The sequence below is a fragment of the Podarcis erhardii genome, assembly GCF_964252035.2.
Source record: "Podarcis erhardii genome assembly, chromosome: 9".
NCBI classification, from domain to species: domain Eukaryota; kingdom Metazoa; phylum Chordata; class Lepidosauria; order Squamata; family Lacertidae; genus Podarcis; species Podarcis erhardii.
Window position 1 is genome coordinate 23,287,454 of NC_138512.1, and position 20,718 is coordinate 23,308,171.

At 39.5% G+C, this 20,718-nt stretch overlaps 1 protein-coding gene across 4 annotated transcripts in view; it reads right to left on the reverse strand.

Annotated features, from left to right (window-relative positions):
* The window catches only part of MICU3 (mitochondrial calcium uptake family member 3), a 40,241-nt gene that overhangs the window by 15,465 nt on the left and 4,058 nt on the right, over positions 1 to 20,718 (reverse strand). For all 4 annotated transcript variants that reach the window (XM_081875852.1, XM_081875851.1, XM_081875850.1 and 1 more), the window contains exons 2-8: positions 12,262 to 12,415; positions 10,099 to 10,130; positions 9,179 to 9,257; positions 7,333 to 7,380; positions 5,960 to 6,042; positions 3,241 to 3,312; positions 2,516 to 2,554 (exon numbers count right to left, since the gene is read on the reverse strand). In XM_081875852.1, coding sequence (XP_081731978.1) covers positions 2,516 to 2,554; positions 3,241 to 3,312; positions 5,960 to 6,042; positions 7,333 to 7,380; positions 9,179 to 9,257; positions 10,099 to 10,130; positions 12,262 to 12,346 — 438 coding nt within the window. In that variant the 5' untranslated portion in view covers positions 12,347 to 12,415. The remainder of the gene's footprint in view (positions 1 to 2,515; positions 2,555 to 3,240; positions 3,313 to 5,959; positions 6,043 to 7,332; positions 7,381 to 9,178; positions 9,258 to 10,098; positions 10,131 to 12,261; positions 12,416 to 20,718) is intronic.

Sequence of the window (20,718 nt, forward strand, 5' to 3'; positions counted from 1 at the left end):
CACTTTCCACAAAACCATCTTGAGCTCTCTTATTCTCTTCCAAATCTTTCAGGTGCTGCAGCAGAGATGGCAGAACCAAGATTCTTTCTTCTTTTAAGGGATGAGGGGAAGATATTGAATGAATCTCAAAAGTGGAGAATCTTGTGAACCCAGGAGTGACAGGACCCTGGACATCCATCTATGCAGCCATGTGCTGGCAGCTAAACCTAGATATTAATCATTTTTAAACTTAGATTTCAGGGAATAAACAAGTGTGAAGAAAGACTGGGGGGGGGGGAGGTTTCCAGAGGAGCAGTCATGTTAGTCTATTGCAGCAAAAACAACCAAGATCGTTGTGGCACTTTAGAGAGTAACAAATCTATTATGGTTAAAAACTTTGTGAACTTTTGTGAATAAATCTGTTAGCCTTTAAAGTGTCACAGGAATTTTTGTTTTTGTTTTAAAAAGTAGTATTCCTTAGCTTTAGCTTTACCAAGTTACACTGCATTTAACTTCATGGCTAATTCCAGCAGTAGAGAAAATAGTTTTGAAGTCTGCATCAATACATTAGAAACAAAAATAATATATATTGTCATGTAGCTGTGATTGCCAATCTTAATTTATACAGTGCATGCAAATACCTTTCTCATTAGCTTCAATGGTATGTGGATTCTTCATAAGCATGCACATATTTAACTCTGGATCATTTACATTTTAAACCTAAAATTCTACAGATCAACACCTTCACAATAAGTATTACCCATGACATAAATAGTTCTATAGTTGTAACCTCTCCTGATCAATGCACTTTTTTCAACTAAATTCTGTTTAGAAGAGTCAAGGAAAGCTTCACAACAAAATGGGAGTACAGTATCCTTCCATTTCAACTTGGGGATGAGTAAGCGGCTGGACAAAAGAAAAACTTCTCAGGCCTGTGCCTAGAAGTCATGGACCAATGGAGGAAATTGCGAGACAAATACTCATTGTCATAATCCTCATCATGGGATTCTCAGGCAAATATATTGTGTGAACAGTGAAACAAGGAAAACGGTATCCAATTCTGGGGTACCATTCCTAAAATGTATTTGCTTGAAAAGCCCAATCCAGGAATAATTCTGTGAGATGAAATGTATGTGTGCGCATGTGTGCATATACTGTAAAAATACTAGCTAATTAGCCTGATACTTGATGTTATATGCTGTATTCAATACCAAGGATGTTAGTATTTTTACATTATACATGCTTCATCTGCATAAAAGATTATACTAAAGCCATTAGCTGTGACATTTTCAGTTCAACCAGTCATGAGGCACATGCAGTGCATGCGAAAACATACACCAAGGCCATGCACCAGAGAGGTAACTCACAATATGAAAGAAAGAGGGGGGGGGGACAAAATCAAGTTCCTGTATTTTTTCTTGTAACTTAATCAAACTTGTCAGGCAGAACGGTTCCTCCTCCTTCCCTGCATGCTGCTGCTAAAGGGCTCCCAACCCCTCCAGAACCAATTTCAGGGAATGTACAAGGTAGGAAAGGGGAAATCTCTGTTGCAGTAGCCCTTGCATAATTATTCATTAGTTGAATCCTGCCCCTAGTACTAAAATCCTATCAAAATAACCTCACCTACCCTAAATGGTATGGTGAGCTCAACAAAAACAGGAAAATCTATTATCTAGTGTGAGGATTAAAGTTTGCATTTGGGGAACAGTCAGAGAGTCTGATCTACCAGGGATTTGAAAAATGAAGAACCTATTGAGGCAGTGATCCCTCGTGCTTCTACTTTGCCTATACAGTGGTGCCCCGCAAGACGAACGCCTCGCAAGACGGAAAACCCGCTAGACAAAAGGGTTTTCCGTTTTGGAGGCGCTTCGCAAAACGAATTTCCCTATGGGCTTGCTTCACAAGACGAAAATGTCTTGCGAGTTCCTGCGGGTTTTTCCCCCTTCCCCCCCCTTTTCCTAAGCCGCTAAGCCGCTTATCAGCTGATCCACTGATAAGCCGCTTAACAGCTGATCGCTAAAAGCCGCTAAACCGCTAATAGCGCTAATCCACTAAACTGTCAATGGGCTTGCTTCGCAAGACGAAAAAACCGCTATACGAAGAGCCTCACGGAACGGATTAATTTCGTCTTGCGAGGCACCACTGTATGCTATCTTAAAAAATGGCCAAGTATTTCTTCAGTATAAAATTGATGGCTTACAAATGAAAGATCCTGCCCACCCCTCTAAAAGTTCTGCAGCAGTGAAATAACAAGTAACTGTTACACCTTCTACCAGCTTCCTCCACCAACCCCTTCACTGATCCTCCTTCCAGATCAGCTATAGAGTAAAACTGGAGTCCTCTTGGTGAGGGTGCCAGTAAAAAGTCACAGCTGCATCCTCTCCTGTTACTTAAGGCTTCCACCCAGGCAACCTTAAAACAGTTTCTTATCAACACTGAACATTTTGGTTTAAACACTGTGCATCATTTCTTGTAGGGAATGCTGATTTCACATAGATTTAATACTTCAGAAGTATAATACATTTGGAGTACATACAGCATTAGTAGAACTGTGGTATCCATAAAGCTGGAGATGCTGATATAGTAAAGAAGAGTGAAATGAAGAGTTGCATTTCAAAATGAAGCCAGGATAAAAAGAAAAGATAACAGTAGGTTAGGGCATAACAACTTCCATTGTACTTGTTATGAAATACAGTTTTACTTAAAGATAAGTCTTTGTTTAAAATTAAACAAGTTCAACAATATTTTTAAAATTAAAATGTTCTTAAGATTTTTTTAAAAGCAGGTCATCAAAACAAACTATTGTCACCACAGCAATAGGATTATCAAAAATGAAGGACTGAACAGAGTTTCACCCACAACAGAATTCCAACAGAAACCAGGATTCCAACAGGGCAGAAGCATTGCTGTAGTAAGCCTGGTTTTCTGTAGGAACCACTTTCTGGTTGGTTCTGCAGCTGCTCTAGAAATAGCAAACCACTGATCACTGCCACAGCTAGCAGAGTGGAACCCAGTGGTTCTGCCCATTCTTATGAATGACTTTACGTTTCTTTGATTGGGATACCAGTACTCCTGCCTCTCTCTAAATGTCTCACTTTCAGTTTCAGAGAATGAAGCTATATGTTCATCATAATAGAAAATATGTACTTGTGATTACTACTGTAAACTTAACATTCTCTGTGCAGTATTTGAGATAATAGAGCACCAATAATCATGCGAAGAAAACCAGAAAGTCCACAGGTTTCTTTCATCAATACTTACCAGCATAGCACGTTTCTCTTCATCTCCTCTTCTTTCTTTCTTTTCATTTTTCTTTCTGAATATGTCTTGCAGCTGCAAAAAAAGCCAATTGTATTCCCTATAGTCGTTCCTCTGTCTTAGGATATTTACAGACATAAAGCCATCACACACTAATGCCTCAAGGCACTATCTAACAAAAGTTATATGTAGTGAGGCTTATCTGCAACTAACTTTTGTTGGAATATACCCTTAATATTTAAACTTATTTTTAACAAACACAATGGAGTTTTTAATACACATTTTCTCCTCCTGAGTCCCACCTTCACCTCTAGGTAGAAGCAAGTGCAATGCTGTGGCGTATGTGCCAATTGACACAAACTTATCCCACTCTCGCTGTGTGCTGTCTGTGCAACTGTAAATGTAGGAAAGACACCATAAAAACCAATGGAGAGATATTGAGCAACAGATACAATTTAAGTACTCAGAAACAGAACTGAAAGTTCTGCAGTGGATTTTGTTATCAGCAGGCAACTAGACTAACATGATCTATAGCTCCTTACATATTGGACTGATAGGCACCTATCTCCAATAATAAAGCTACTTGAATGTGCCCACCACAGCACGGTTCACCAGTCCAATCCAATCCAATCCAATCCAATCCAATCCAATCCAATCCAATCCAATCCAATCCAATCCAATCCTAGCCTCCATTGCAAATTGTGACTCCATGAAGAGATAATGAGCCATAGAGCCAATTCTAATGCTCATAAAAAGAATATTGCTCCCCCTGGAATTTGACAACTTTAGAATGCAGGATGAAGTTTCATGTTTGATTGTTCCCTTCTTCAAAAATTTCCCACATATAGAAGGCTATTACCTTAGGGAGAAGGATCTAGCCTAGACTTCTTCATGGCATATTAGTTTTCCAAGCACAGAGAATGTGGGAAGCCTTCAAACATGCAAAACCTCATCTGCATTCTGAAGTAGCACAGTCCCAGGAGACTATACAATATATTCTTTTTCTGAGCATTTGAAATACCTCAGATTGGCGTAAACTAAAAAGTAAGGTCAATCCATCATGAAATGGTAAGGAGAGTGTTGGTAATTGAAAAAGCAGAAAGATCTTTTTTAAAACCTCCAATTCATGCTTTGATTTCCTCTACACCAGATACGGGGAGGAAGATCTTGTTGCACTCATCAATAAGGCTCATTTGATATTCTGGAAATGAACCTTTTGTGCAGAAGAAGTGCTACAGGATACCAAAGAGTACGACAGTGAACATGAATTAATCTGAGAGCACTTTTCATAGGAACATTGTCTGAAACAAAATAATGGGATTGACTGTTGAAAGCAGAAAGGACAAAACAACATCTCTTGTATCAAGGGAACAAAATCCCTCTGTTCTCTGACCTCAAACCTATGACATAAGCAAACAGGATTTTTTAAATAAAAAAAAGTCTGTAAAGCGTTTGATGACTTAGTTTGGATAATTTTTGGTGTGGTGTTGTATACAGGAAAAACTGGGTGTTATAAGCTCTTCCTTGTCACGTTTCATGTTCTTTATGCAATGGGACCTAATAAAGGGCAGCACCATTGCCTTAATTAGACTGGTTTTATTTACATGAGAACTCACTTCAGAGTCTGCTTGGCCTTTCAGTAACTCTTAGTATTACAGATGAATGTTAAAATAGCAGCTTGAGGGCATATTAAACATCCAGCTTTTCTTTAGAATAGATGTTAAGGATTTTTGTCCATTCATACTTTAATATTTTTTTTATTTTTTTTAGTAAAATCTTTTCTAACACAGATGGTAGTGTGGTTCTTGCTCTGAAAGGTTGGTCACAATTCACAAGACTTATACCATAGAACAGGTGTAGGGAATCTGTAGTCCGCCATATGTTGCTGAACAACAACCTCTCACCAGCCTCAGCAAGCATGGCCAATGGACAGGGATGATGAGAGTTCTAACAACATCTGGAGGGTCAAAGATTACCCAAACCTGCCATGGAGATTTTTAAAAAAAGTTTTCATTTGTTGTCATCATATTGCTACTGCATAACCAACTCATGAAACAACAGCACAGTGCCATTTCTCCCTTACTAACTGATATTAAAATACCCATGCATGTAATGATCAACAACCCCTTCTTTCTATCTCCAAACTGCCACATCTCCAAACTGTTACCATGGATTGTAGCTTAACTAGGTGGTACCCACCATGTAGTTATCCAATCAGTGAAAAACAGGAGAAATTTCTCATTTTCATTTCTCTCTTTCTACCTTCTTGCTTGTTTTTCAGTCTCAAATGTTTCTCTTTTCACCCACATTTCCCAACTCTCTCCCTACTCCACCACACACTTCACCTCCTCTGCGAAGCATGTGCTGTTTGCTTTATCACCACAATCACAAGAGTGTACCATGCACATGGTTGCTAGGTAACCACCCACATGGTTCCTTAGTGCCACCTTTTCATAGTGGGGCCACATACTGTAGCTGGAGTATCCAACTGGAATACTCCAGTGAGTAACTGGGAAATAAGTTGTTGTAGACTGTACATGCTTTGAGGGTGGGATACAAAGGCCTCTTCAGACAATCTAGTTGCTGACTCTTGAATCAGAGGGATTTCCCCCCGATTTACAATTTCACAACTTTTACTTAAAAGTTTTTTGCTACAGCATACATAAATACAGCAAACACACACTTAAGAAGCTGGTAAAAGGGCAATGTATAATATACGTACCACCAAAAACTCTTTTTTGTCCACCATCTCATTTCCATCTGTATCAAACATGTTGAAAGCTATTCTAAAACCAGCATGTGGCTCTGCCAAAGGAAAAAAAGAGGGGAAAGGTGTAACAGAGTAAAGCAATTTAAAAGGATACACCTGGGGTGATGAGCTGCAGAGAGGGTTCAGCTCACCTCACTTCTGCTGTTAAAATCAGACTGCCTAAAATCAGACATATACTACACGACTGTGACAATTTTGTGTTTAAACATACATAATGTTTGGTTTCTACTTTGACCCATAGCTGTGGGCCAGTTCCAGTCAGCATGGCAACAAGGCCATGTACAGTGGTACTTCGGGTTAAGTACTTAATTCGTTCCGGAGGTCCGTTCTTAACCTGAAACTGTTCTTTACCTGAAGCACCACTTTAGCTAATGGGGCCTCCCGCTGCCGGAGCACAATTTCTGTTCTCATCCTGAAGCAAAGTTCTTAACCCGAGGTACTATTTCTGGGTTAGCGGAGTCTGTAACCTGAAGTGTATGTTACCTGAAGCGTATGTAACCCAAGGTACCACTGTAATCTGAAACCAACACCCCATCCCAACCACTTGAAAAGTATTGAGAGTCTTCACACACATGTAAGCTATGTCACTTTGTAGATTTGCCACTGCAGATCAGCTAAATGAAGTTCATGGACCACTTGTGGTCTATGGGTCACATTCTGGAAACCCTTGCTCAAATCATAAAGACCACGTACCAACTTGGTGTTTTTTATCAGTTCTTGCAGCACTATTTCATGACAGGACCCTCGGCTGTTGTGCAGAGGAGGTGGAATCTTAGGTCTTCACATAATTCCTAGGAACCTCCGTGGTAACATGCAATTTTAGAAAGCAGTTCACTAATGAGTTTTTGACAGCAGCACCCCATTCATTTAGATAGCGGGTGTATGGCATCAGTTTGAGGAGTGGGAATCTTTCAAACAAAAAATGCCACACATGTATTCTAAGTTGAAATGGGATAGTCACATGGAAGATTGTATCACGTATGTACTGGAACCAGCCCTTCAACTGGGATTGAAAGGAAGATGTTGAAACTTATTTTGGTATTGCCTCTTGCCAATTGAATATCCTGTTTCACTTCTACTGTGGTAACCGATTGAAATAGTAACAGACTTATTTATCAGAAGAATGAATATGGAAAATAACATGTTCAGTACTGCTTCCAGGACAGTGATTTAAGTTGTCTTTTGTACTTTTGTACTGAATTATTCCAGTAATGTTTCATCATGGGCAGATAAGAACAAATTGCAAATTATTGACTTATTTTAATGAGCATCAAATGGAATGAAATGTACAAATATAGGATATAAATTTTACTTTGAACACTTACTTGTTAAGATACATAATAGAAACAGATATTCTGTGTAAGAAATCACACCTGAAAAGAGCAAGGCAACAAATCACTTAAACTATTCCTGCAGTCATAGATTAATAGCCATAGAGTAAATAATGGGGGATTGCCCATATCATAGTCCCTTTCTATGGCAACTCTACAAACACACTGGAACTCCTTCATCTGCAAGAAGCCTCTCTTGGCTAATGAGTTATGCTAGATATATAACCATTTATTTAAGAACATAAGAACCTTCCCCCTCTGTTTCTCTGATGTACCTCTCCCGCCACAGAATTTTGCTTCTTTAGAGAAACATACAAATCAAATTTTAAAGTACACTATTTTGGCAAATAAGTACTCAAAATGGGTTACATTGATTTGACTTCTGCCTGATCACATTTTTCTTCTTTATTAATGCCTCTGTCATAACTAATTTCAACACCTTATTACAAATACCTTTTATATAAATTACTTAGAAAGAAAGCAACATGCTTGCCCAGATTCAAGTGTACTGAAACTTAACATACATTTCAGCTTAAAAGAGCATGAACCACATGAACTTATTGCTCAACACTCCAAACCCTCAAAAGTGGATTGCAAAATCTGACAACTGTTAGAAAGTCTTTTTCTTTTACCTCCCATATGCTCACTGCCACAAAAATAAAAAAGTCAAAGTTGCACAACTAATCTAGCCTGCTCATTTAAGCCATCACACTTCTGGCATTTAATTTTTTTCACTGGAAGTCTCAGTCACCTAACGATTAATGATCTTTCCACATCATGCTTATTCATCCTATTTATTCATTGCACCACAAACAATGTTGTTCACTCTCCTTCAGACCATTTGCCTCCAAAGGGCAGGGCTTACCCTGGCTAGATAGGCCTGCACACACAAAGGCCCCCTGACTTTAAAATGTTCTATTTAAGTCACTTTACTGGAGACCAATGAATGAAAGCGGCTCTTGTGAAGTATGTCAGGCAGACAAGAACACAGCTATCTAGGAAATCTTGAACACATTTCTGCTTTTTGTCAGTACTAGTATATTGAATCCTATAGACAGATAGTTCTGGATGACTGCTCTTGCTGTTCTGGGAGAGAGATTCTGGAAAGGTTGCAGGCAACAGAGAAAAATCCTGTGGGCAAATTACAGCTCAGTCTGCTGAAGGCAGTACTATTCGTTTAGGTACAGGTTATTGAGGTGGCAATATAATCAGCACAAAACAGTAATAGCTAGTGTGAGGGAAGATTCTAAAAAGGTAAAGGGCAATCTAAGGCTTAAGGTAAATACTGTTGTGAGTTTGTGGGTGCCAGATTCCCCTGTGTTATGAGTTTCTGGGTGCCAGACACGGAATTTAGCCCATGGTAAAATATAAGGCAGGCCAGTTTCCTGATGAGGAAATCACCTGGAGTGATGGGCCATTAGGAAAACAAAAGGAAGGTGATGAGCCATTAGGGAAGTGAAAGAGAAGGGGCTCTGTGCCAGACAGCAAATGAGAGGGGCCCCTCTCTTAATTCAAGAATCAGTTGTAGCACAAAGTGGGAATTTGAGGGCAGAGTTTGCTATGATGTGACATAGAGGCTGTAAAACAACAGAAAAAGCCATGCCTGATTTCTGCTTGAATCAAAGGCTTTAGCTATGGGAGAAACAAGACCCATTTTGGGGTATTGATGCTGTGATCCCCTCCATCGTAGGCTCAGGTTGCATATATGTGTAAATAAACCACGTATCCTAAAGACACTGCAGATTCCGCTGTGCCTCATTTTCAAAGGAAACACAAAGCCTGGGTAAGAACCTGGAACTCCTGGAATCTCACATTCTAGAAGACATATATTCCTCTGTACCTTTCTCTTGGAGGTTACGAAAGAGTTTTGACGACCCTTTCCAAACTGGTGGAGTTTCTAGAAGTATTTGATTCAATTCCTGTAAAACAGTAATTAAAAGAAAGTCGATTATCTATGTGATAAAAAGGCTCAATAAGGCTGCAATCCTCTACAAACCTACCTGAAAGCAAGTACCCTTGAACTCAATGTAACTTACTTCTTAGTAGATATATACCATATTACACTACAGAGAGGAAAGAACTGGATTAAATCCCATGGTACAAGATACTGGAAAGTCTAGGTTATAACAGCATGCAAACGTTTAATAAAGTAGAATGATGGAATGCAGATTACATATCCAGTTGTATCTCGGTTCTCGAACGCCCCAGAACTCGTATGTTTTGGCTTCCGAACAATCAAAAACCGGAAGTGAGTGTTCCGGTTTTGAAACATTCTTTTGGAAGCCGAATGTCCGACGGGGCTTCTGCGGCTTCTGATTGGCTGCAGGAGCAGAAGTTGAACGTTTTGGAAGTCAAACGGACTTCCGGAACGGATTCTGTTCAACTTCCGAGGTACGACTGTAATAAAAATATGCATTCACATCATTCACATCAACAATATGAATTGGCTAGCATTATCATCTCCATAAAATGAAAATGAGGGAGCAGCTTGCCTAAAGTCACCAATCTGAGTTACATCTGAGCTGGGAATTGAAAGAAGGGCCCTCAGCTTTTGACTCTTCATCACCACACCAGTTCACCCAATACTGAATACTTTAATGTCAATCTCTTCACACCTATGAGCTATTTATACAATTCAAGCAAAGGGAAGTGCTTCAGACATTCCTCTCAAAATATAAAGTAACTGTAGATAGTACACATACAACAATTACACACATTGAGGCAAATCCTAATTCTTTGTTGTGCAGAATTGAAGCTCACCTGTTTTGAAAGAGACTTCCATTTTCTTGTCCCTAAAATGAATACAGAAAGAATTACTCACACAAAATTTTCAATAGCACAAGAACACAGAAGCTGTCCTATCGACTGAGCAGATGGCTGTTCCATCTAGTTCTGCACTGTCTACACTGACTGGCGTTGGCTCTCCAAGGTTTCAGGCAAGAGTTTTCCTCAGTCCTACCTGAAGACATCAGGGATAGAATCCGGGACTGCACTGGCTGCACAGATTATTACTGCAAAGCAAAATAGTGGTCATTTTTTAAAGCTGGTGCTAGGTCAGGGTTTGCTAACTTGTGACGCTCCTGGTGTTGCTGAACTACAACTCCAATCATCTCTGATCATTGGTCATGCTGTGTGGGGCAGATGGCAGTTAAAGTCCAACAGCAACATGGAGGCTCACAGGTTCCCCATCTCTACTAGAGAAGGTTTCAAAATCGCAGGAGATTTTATACCACCTGGTACTCATCCAGTTGCTATTATTTTTGTTTATATAAACCATTTTTAGACTGCTTTTTCAGCAACTCAAAACAACTAACAATTAATTTAGAAACACCAGTTAGATCAAAGCAACAATCAAGCAAATGAAACCAGGTTATTAAATAAGCACAAAAACATTAACTCATCCAGGCAACCTTAAGAACTGCCTTCTCTAATATGACCACCCCAAGACCTGAAAACCTATTTGGAAGCCCTTGTTTCCATCCTCATGCCTTCAATGGTGAGGTGGCAGGTGACATAATCACCCTTGCTGTTGTGATGCCTGACTGCATGACCCCAGACTGAGACCCCAAAGTCTGGCCGCACTGCACCATTGGTAGCACTCCCCTTTGAAATGCCTTGACCAGGAAAGTTAGCCTGGAACTGTTTCTTGTCTTTTATTGCAATGTGTTGCTTTTATATTATGCTTACTTTATTATTATTATTATTATTAGTAGTAGTAGTAGTAGTAGTAATTCATAAGTTTGAGTTTCAACAGGCTGAACAGCAGAACAGAAATCAACCAAATATAGAAAACAAAAAGCAACAAAATTCAAACCCTAATTGCTGAAAAGAGAGACATTTTACTTCCTATCCAGAATGCAAAAAAGAAAAAGTAGGTTTCCAAATATCCAAAAGCAAATGGTTTTAGGCTTCCAAATCTTAGGAATTATAACTACAAAGGCCCATACTGCCACTTTTCTCTTTCACTATGATGGAACACCAAGTAATGCTTGCTGACCTACGCTCAATTGGAGCATGAGCTAATATAGGGAAAAGCAGCCTTTCAGGTTTGTGGATCCCAGGCCATGTAAAGGCTTTAAAGGATTAAAATCAGCACTTTAAATTGAGCCCAGAAGCAGATAAGTTACCAGTCAATTCTTTAGTGTTAATAGTTTTTCTGTACAAAAAAGTAAAAAAGAGTTATTACTGTTTAAATGACTTTTGCGACCTTACTCTTCCTTCAAATTGCTTCTCAAAGTCCACCTTTTCCACCCAGCCTTTGACTTATCCCTTTAATCCTCATTCCCTTCTTTAATCATATTCCTCCCTCCCTACTCTTGTCTCTTCTCTCCTACTTTTGGTTGCTTTCCCTATTGCTTATTTTAGATTTCAAGAACCCTAGGGAGAGGGTTCTGACTAGTTTTTCCCATGGAAAATGCATCATACAAACAATAACATCAGCTTAAAAGTATTTTGCATAGTAATTTTTAGTGTGCCTAAAAGGGACCATGAAACCAATATTATTTCTATTTTTAATTTTTACCCTTGATTTCACAAAGCTCAATGGTTTAAAGTTTCAAAATATCAGTACCAATATACAATTGTAAATACTTGAGATACCTAAAGTGAGCCCACACAAAAGAGAAGCTATACTTTAATCAAAAAACTGGAAGACTGCATATGAACATTCAGTGTAGCAAACACATTGGTGGTGGATGCAGAGGAAATTGATCAAAGCATCAAACAAAGGCAGTTATAGAAGCAGCACACACAGATAAATTTATTTATTTATTCACACATACCTAGATTGAGTGCCCAGGTGGTATGGGTTGGCTTCCTACTAAAATGCTCGTCTAGCTCAATAAAGTTGTGGAGATTGCTCTGCAGAACTCATTTTTGGAACAACTCAGAAACCACACCCAGTAAACAACAAACTATACTTACTCTTTGGTTCATCATTTGAAACAGACTGAATGAAGTCATATGGTGTCATAAAGAGCTGCCCTTCAAATTCTAAACTAGCAAACATGCGAAATCGCTGCTCCCGGGAAGTTGCATAAAGATCCAACTCTTGAAGATCTGGTCTGCTTTCTGTGCCCTTTTAAAAAGACAAAAGAAACCAAGAGAGTGTTAGCTGTTTTGTTGACAGAGATCCTAATGCTCTCCCCCACAGTTTAAACTGGCTGACCTCCCTCTCACCTTCAATCCCACAACACAGTTGTTTTTTTTAAATCATAGCCTATATATTTCCTTTTCTTAACTCCCACTTATAGTTTAAACCTACAGCTGAAAAAAATGTGAGTCATATGCATGTATTACTTTACTAAAAAAGCAGCATCTATTACAGAGGACATATCAACTATTATTTCCTATCATAATGGGTTTGTGGTTTGGTTTGGTTTGGTTTAGTACTGAGCTAAAAATGCCTCCTTCCTTTTCAAGGTGCAATTAATCTCCAGTAAAAGTGGGGAAATTATTATTTTTTGGTCTTTTTTTTTGGTGAGTAGGTGTGTGCGGGGGGCGGGAAGATAAATTTATCCTACTTTTAGTGGGGCTTATATATGATATAGGTATGAGTAGGAAGTAGGGTTGCAGCCTTTCTTTTCATAATAAAATTGTTTTGTTAGTTCAAGTGGTGGCAGAGTTAAATAGCCAGCATCAGCTGGTGGGATCCCTCATTGAGTATAGTCCAGGAACCATGCCATGCCATAGCATTCTTTCCAGAAGGATTGTCAGCAATAAATAAGTACCGTATATATTTTAAAGGCTGTTTCTACTTCCCTGTTGTTTATTGAAGCTCCACCACTGCTTGAAGCAGTGTCAAGACTGCAACCTGCTGACATCTAGCATGGTAAGCCATTCCATCCCTGGAAAATTAATGAGAACTTTCTCCCAACTCACGTAAGTAAGAAAAATAATTTCAGTGCTGTTTTCACCCTCCCTGTGCCTTAAAAGGTCTGTACCGTGTTATATTTTAGGGGGTAGTGAGGAAACTTGCCAACAAATCGTGCTGCCTTGGTTTGGCCAGGCTTAATGGTTTAAATGGAACTAATCTCTTTCCCTGCATAAAGCAACTTGTAAAGCAGGGCAGAGAAAGAACTTGCCTCCCACCATGTATAAGTATTAGGGCTGCTATGAATGTGTGGTGTTCTGGAACAAAGATGGCAGAAGTGTGCCCAAGTCATGCAGATTCAAACGTTTTCACAAAAAATAATGGAAATCACACCTGACACACCATGCAATGAGATCCAGGAAAGGACAAAAGCACTGGTGAGGTAATGGGTAAGAGTCAATAAGGGTCCAGTTTCTATTCTTACTTTTGGAGATTATCTGATCCAAATCTCCTAGTAATTAGCGGCAAACCTCAAAAACTTTCATGAAAGCATATCCCTATCAAAAGACGTTAAGACTTTTGTTTACTAATCTTCTTGGCAATCTTACAGTGATGTTGTATCATGTTATAGCTCAGCACCTTTACAAAACTGGACACAGCCATTTCTTTCAAGCAAACCATCACAAATCTCTAATTAAAGCCATTTTCTTACAATTATGAAAAGTGGATTTTAGAGAGAATGTGTATTTCTATGTGAAATCTGGAAGCTAACTACAATGAATTATTTTGAAATTTACATCTTAAAACATAAACACTCAGAATAGGAAACACTTATGTAACCTGCCTTCCAGAAGAATTACCCTATGTATTCAGCATTGTAGCAATAGAAAGAAAACAGCTAACATCTTCAGACACCAAATCAAGTCACTTTTCCCAGAACAAGGCAATTCATTGCTTTCTTACTCAGAAGCAAGTCCTGCTGAATTTTATCCTGCTTTCTTCCAGAACAGCAGCCCAAGCATATCAATATTATTAACTTTTTCAATGTACATAAATGAAGCTCAAAAACCACTTTGTCAACTCATATATTTCATCAACCCAGCTGTAGCTTTCTTTTAATGTCCTTTTAATTGTGCATTTATGATTATTTGTGTTCATACTGCCATCAGGGCAATCATCCATGATCCCACTTTCAACACTATTTGCGTTTACAGAAGTTGTGAGGCAGGAATACTGCTCTATTTACGTACCCTGCAACTTGTGTTGCAATACCATAACTTTTTAAACCCCAGGTGTTCTGGGGTGGTTTTTGTCCAACACAGTGGCATTGGAGAAGCATTTCAGAGCAAGTAATAAAGAGGAAGGAAGTCCAAAACAGATCCACCAACAATGCACTATTATTGTGTGAAGAACACATTGCAGAACACCCACTGTAGAAACCTCCAGGCTGGAAGAGCCTGTGTGATTTACAGTAATTTGTTGGAACTCCAATAAAATATGTTTTCAAAAAGTGTAAATATTCAAATGCACTTGTTCTGCATTCTGCTGCATACTAATCTTGCCTCAGGCAGGGCAATCCAATGGGCCTGCCATGTTGACAGCTGGCTTCTGCTGTTCTGCCTAGAGAAGTTAGGCTCCTATGGACTCCTATGAGGAAAAACTGTGAATGAAATGACAGCACCCCACCCCTCCTCCTCCAGTGTTCAATGTCCCACCAATGACAGAGCCCACCCCTGTATTAGTCAGGCACTGAAGAAGCAAATTGATGCATAGCAATAGGCAGTGCTTTTTTTTCTAAAAAAATATTTAGGGGTACTCTCATTTTCCTACTCATACTGAAATACTGCCCCACAATGAGGCCAAACTTAAGATTCATGAAATGTTTAGGGATATGTGTCCCCCTGCGTCCCCCCCAGAAAAAAGCACTGACAATAGCCACAATTCTGCCAGGGAGGCCCTATGAGAAGCAATGAGAGAAGCTATAACTGCATTCTTTCTGACATGAGCACATGCTATCAGCTCACTGGATAGAGCAATGGGATGGATACAGACAACAGGTTCAAGGTCCACCTGGAGGAGTAACAGAACCTAGACCCCTCATAGCTTTTGCATGTCCCACCAGCAATATCCATGTTAGAGGTAAAAGAAAATAAGCAAGCAGAAATGCAACCCATAGCGGATACACTGTAAACCAGCTCTTGAGCTACATAGCCACAGCAACAGATAGGAAATGTCCAATTATGTGTCCTTCCCCTATCTTATGACTCATTTATAGAGGAGGAACCCTAGTTCCATGAAACAGCCTAGGTTTCACACACAGAAAGTCCCAGGTTCAGAGCCTAGAGTAGAACACTTCTTATCTAGTGCCTACCATTATTAGCCCCAAACTGTCATTTTCCAACTGAGAAAAGGCTGCACACAAGATAAAAAGATCTGTTGCATGGAAACCAATGCCAACAATGGCTAAGAAAAGTAACTCGACAAATATATCCATTATCAATAAACCATGCATTCTATTTATCATTAAAACATGCAGTTTATTTAATCCACAATGGATCATGTCAAAACATTTACAAGTCAGAGAGAACAATCTTATACCATTTATATAGTGCCGTATTTTCCCGTCTATAAGATGCCCCCATGTATAAGTCACCCCCAATTTTTGGGGACTCAGATTTCAGAAAATGGGGGAAGATGTATCTGTGTATAAGACACCCCCTAATTGTTGACATTATTTTTTAGGGAAAAAACCCTAGTTTTATACACGGAAAAATACAGTATTTCCGGAAGACTGGAGCTCTTTCTCTGCTATGGAACAACTATTGTGTCCCATGCTTAAATGTGTGGGATGTCTATCTAGACACCTCAGTTGTTGGAGCAGGGCAGGATGTTGAAGATCCAGTTCATTTTTTTATTCTCTCACTCAGTTTTTTTTTATTCACAATATTCATATTTACTTGTTACATATATAGTTCAGACAAGGCACTGTATTTACATATGGCAAAGGGAAGGTGGAGGCAAAAAGACAAGTCACACAAGTTCTACTTTTTAGCATGGGTTTTCACCTTTCCTTGTGTACCTGTGTGGGGCGCTCTGTTCTGGTACCCCAGTTACTGGAGGTGGAATTTGAGTTGTTGAGCACCTGCAGTCCTAAGGCAGGGTTACTTGTGAGAGTTTGATGAAGAGAAGAGTTAGCAATGTGCTCAAGTTTCTATCTGTGTTGTAAGGCCAAGCTGTTTGTGTGAAAAGTGCCCTTTCTCCATTGTTTCTCATCACCAGAGTTACCCTCGTGTACAGTGGTACCTCGGGTTACAGATGCTTCAGGTTACATACGCTTCAGGTTACAGAGTCCGTTAACCCAGAAATAGTACCTCGGGTTAAGAACTTTGCTACACAATGAGAACAGAAATGGTGCTCTGGTGGTACGGCAGCAGCGGGAGTCCCCATTAGCTAAAGTGGTGCTTCAGGTTAAGAACAGTTTCAGGTTAAGAACAGACCTCCAGAACGAATTAAGTACTTAACCCAAAGTACCACTGTACATCACATGGAATCAGAGAGGTATAGCCAGATGCCCTACTATCTGAGTTGTGGTGCCCCCCATGGGGCTTACATACTGGCAGCTGTGTGCTGAGTTACAACATATCCTAGGCCAGGGGTCAGCAAGCTTTTTCAGCCGTGGGCCAGGCCACTGTCCCTCAGATCATGTGGTGGGCCGGACTATATTTTGAAAAAAATATATGAACAAATTACTATGCCCCACAAATAACTCAGATATGCATTTGAAATAAAAGCACACTTTCTACTCATGTAAAAACACCAGGCAGGCCCCACAAATAACCCAGAGATGCATTTTAAATAAAAGGACATATTCTACTCATGTAAAAACACGCTAATTCCCAGACTGCCCGCGGGCCAGATTGAGAAGGCGATTGGGCCGCATCCGGCCCATGGGCCTTGGGTTGCCTACCTCTGTCCTAGGCTTTGTTCCCACTGATCTCCCAAAATCAGCTCCCACTGAATTCAATCAGAGGGAAATCAAAATCCTTTCTGTTCTGCCCAGTGTTGATGTACAGTTGTGCCATTGAGAGGGTGTGGCTTTGTATTGATGGCAGAGCATAGGACATGGCATACAGATGTTCTGCTGGCATATATTTGCTGATGGAACGACTACACCAGTACATAAAGGGAATTACACTGGTTTATCTGTCGTGGCTGTGGTGTATCTGGTGCTGCACAGGCTAAGTGGGGATTTTACAAAATTCTAAAGACTCACAGCCTGCACAACACAAGTATAGGATTGTGCCATGAATTAGTATATGATACAGTACTTTATTTCCACAGTGGGACAGATAATCCATTTGAGATTCTGACTGAAATCACTATACTATGAAACAAACACATTCTGATCAAAAAGGTAGTAGCTGTATTTTTTGCACTCAGCCTTTAGAAAGAAATGTTGCTGCACAAAGTGCAGGGGACACAAAATTACAGTGCAATGATTATTATTCTGCTGAATTTTACACTTAATATAAAAAATGTAAACACTTTGTGACTATAAAACAAAAATCCTTATGAAATTATCACTTCCAATTTTCAAGCCAAGTTCTTACAACTTTTATCAAAGTTTACTATAAAGGGTTTCTTTTTATTTTAAATGAGCAATTTTCACATTCCTTGATGCAAAGTCAGTTTGTTTGAAATTAGTGTGATTCCGTACAAATGAAGGAAATGAAGGAAAAGAAAACAGTTTTTAAAAAGCTGTGCTTTACTTGGCCTCAGGCTAACATACTATGCTCCCAAGTAGATAAAAGTGGTATAATTTTGTTTGCGTGCTGGGTGGCCAAAAGGTTAAACATCAAATTCTTAGTGTGGGAAAATCCCAAAGCAGACAAAACTGTTTTGGTACTTAGCAAACTCTGGAGCAGAATGTACTAGTTGTCCAGCTATGTGATTTTCTAACTGAAGGATTTTATATAAATATTCTAAAAACACAAAAGTATATATAATATTACATTTTCTGTCATAATTAAAAAGGGGGAAGGGGGGGTTGGGTCAAATACGTCACAGTTCTGGTAGTTCAGAATCCTTTCCCAAAAACATTTGACCATACAAAGTTGCCAAACTTTCAATGACTTTATGGTAAAACACATCCTGCACCAAAAATTCTTATTGCTATCACACTTCTACCAATCAGTATTATGTGGTATTGCAATATATTCACTTTCATGTTAAAAATAGGTAAAGGACCCCTGGATGGTTAAGTTCAGTCAAAGGCGACTATGGGGTTGCGGCGCTCATTTTACTTTTAGGCTGAGGGAGCTGACGTTTGTCCACAGACAGCTTTCTACAGTATGGCTAAAGGTAAAGGTCCATTAGGTCCAGTCGTGGCCGACTCTGGGGTTGCGGCGCTCATCTTGCTTTACTGGCCGAGGGAGCCGGGATACAACTTCCAGGTCATGTGGCTAAACATGACTAAGCTGCTTCTGGCAAACCAGATGAGCGCACGGAAACGCCGTTTACCTTCCCGCCGGAGCGGTACCTATTTATCTACTTGCACTTTGATGTGCTTTCAAACTGCTAGGTTGGCAGGAGCAAGGACCGAGCAACAGGAGCTCACCCCGTCGCGGGGATTTGAACCGCCAACCTTCTGATTGGCAAGTCCTAGGCTCTGTGGTTTAACCCACAGCACGACCCTTGTATGGCTACTGTACTACAAATCTTATAATGCAGTACTTCTTGCCTACATATTCACACGTAAATGTGAAAAATCCAAGGAAAAAAGCTGACCTTAATTTTCAGATCAGCAAATCAGGAATTCACCAGAGTACTTATATATTATGATCAAATCCTGTATGTACATAAAAAGACAAGGGGTTGATTTGGACATAATGCTAACCATCACTTTACTTCCTTTTCTCTTCTGGCATGGCTGCGAGGAAGAAGCTTTTGCTTTTGATTAACCACAGCTTCCTTGACTGACCAGGGCCAGACAAGCTATGGTTAATCTTATGCCTAGTGAAAACAAGCCAACTTTACAGTTTATGAAGCTGGATTGTTTGCACTAACTATTGCTTATTTAGGTCTGAATGGCATGGTAGGCTGTGGTTAATCAAAATGGTAGTGAAAGATTCCAATCTCTTCCATGGGGCTGTGCTGGAGAAGAAGAGGGGAACGTGTAAACCTAAACGGAAGGAAAACTTATTCTCATAATGCTAAACCATGGTTTAGTGAAGCCTCCACCAACATGTCCGCCAGATGTTTTGGACTTCAACTCTCATTAGCCTCAGCCAGCACAGCTGAAAATTGCCACGATTACTACAAATCACAGAGAAGTCACCCTAGCTTTGTTCTGTATCTTCACCAACATTTTATCAGGCTACCTCGCCCTCCCTCAGAACACCCTCTTAAACTTTTTTCTTTCATTATATAAAGCACCTGGTAAATGTTTTAGGATTTCTATAAAATGAATAAACATGGCGGAATATCAGATTAGGACAAGAAGAGGTGCTTCATGCTTTCATCCCAGATTTTTCAATACCTTTGGGTGTATCAATGTGAAATCTAGAAGTGTTCTAACTATGCTACTTCAGTAGCATTCCTGAAACCCTTCATAGCCTTCCTGACATCACTGGTTGGGTACTCTTATTTCTCTGTTCCCAGAGTTTCATTGAATTTACCCTAAAGTGTACAAAACAAAGAATCCAAGTATTGCTTCTAATGGCTGTACTTCCTGCATATTTATTATACTACTCCCTAGCTCGCATCTGAGACCACTTTGATTTTACTTATAAAAATGCTTGTCTCCCAGAACGTTTTTTTTTTCCTAAGCAGGGGTGTAACGTAACAAAGTAGACTGATGGATGTATCCCTGCTGTACTCTCCAACATGTAGACCCCACGAGAAACAGCAACATAGCCATGTCAGTCTGTTGTAGTGACAAAACTGAGAAGTCTTTTGGCAAGTTATGTTTCAGAACTGTAAACAAACTTAAATATGCAAGAATTCATAAATATACTTAGACCTGCACATTAGGAATGCTGCCAAAATAAAAACAGTAAGATAAGCAGCAAATAGAGAATCTTAGAACTGCCAAGTGTCTTACCAACTGTAATTCAAATGATTGCTACTGTCACTATTTTTTTTCACTACCACTTTTTCTATTGCACTGAAGGCATTTCTCCCTCAATGATGCTGCCTTGATGCATATGTGTTTGGTGATAACGCACACAACAAGATGAGCCTGTACCCAGATATAAACTTGGGAGGCCCAAACTTAATAGCATCTGATCATGAGAAACCAAACCTTGCTCTTTTTTTTATCTACTCCATGAAAGTAGAACACTGCTGAAATTTTAACATTGATAAAAAGGTTGTTTATAAATTTTTAACCTTTAATAAGTTTACAAAATTAGGAAGTCAATGAAGCCATTCACACAAAACATTCAACATTGCACTATATACAAAGTCAGAACAGTGTCTTTCAAGCTCTTTTGGATGCACACTTATTGATTATATATTTAAAACCAACAAGTCACAGTTTATCATTTTCTATGCAAAGCAGGCTTAGA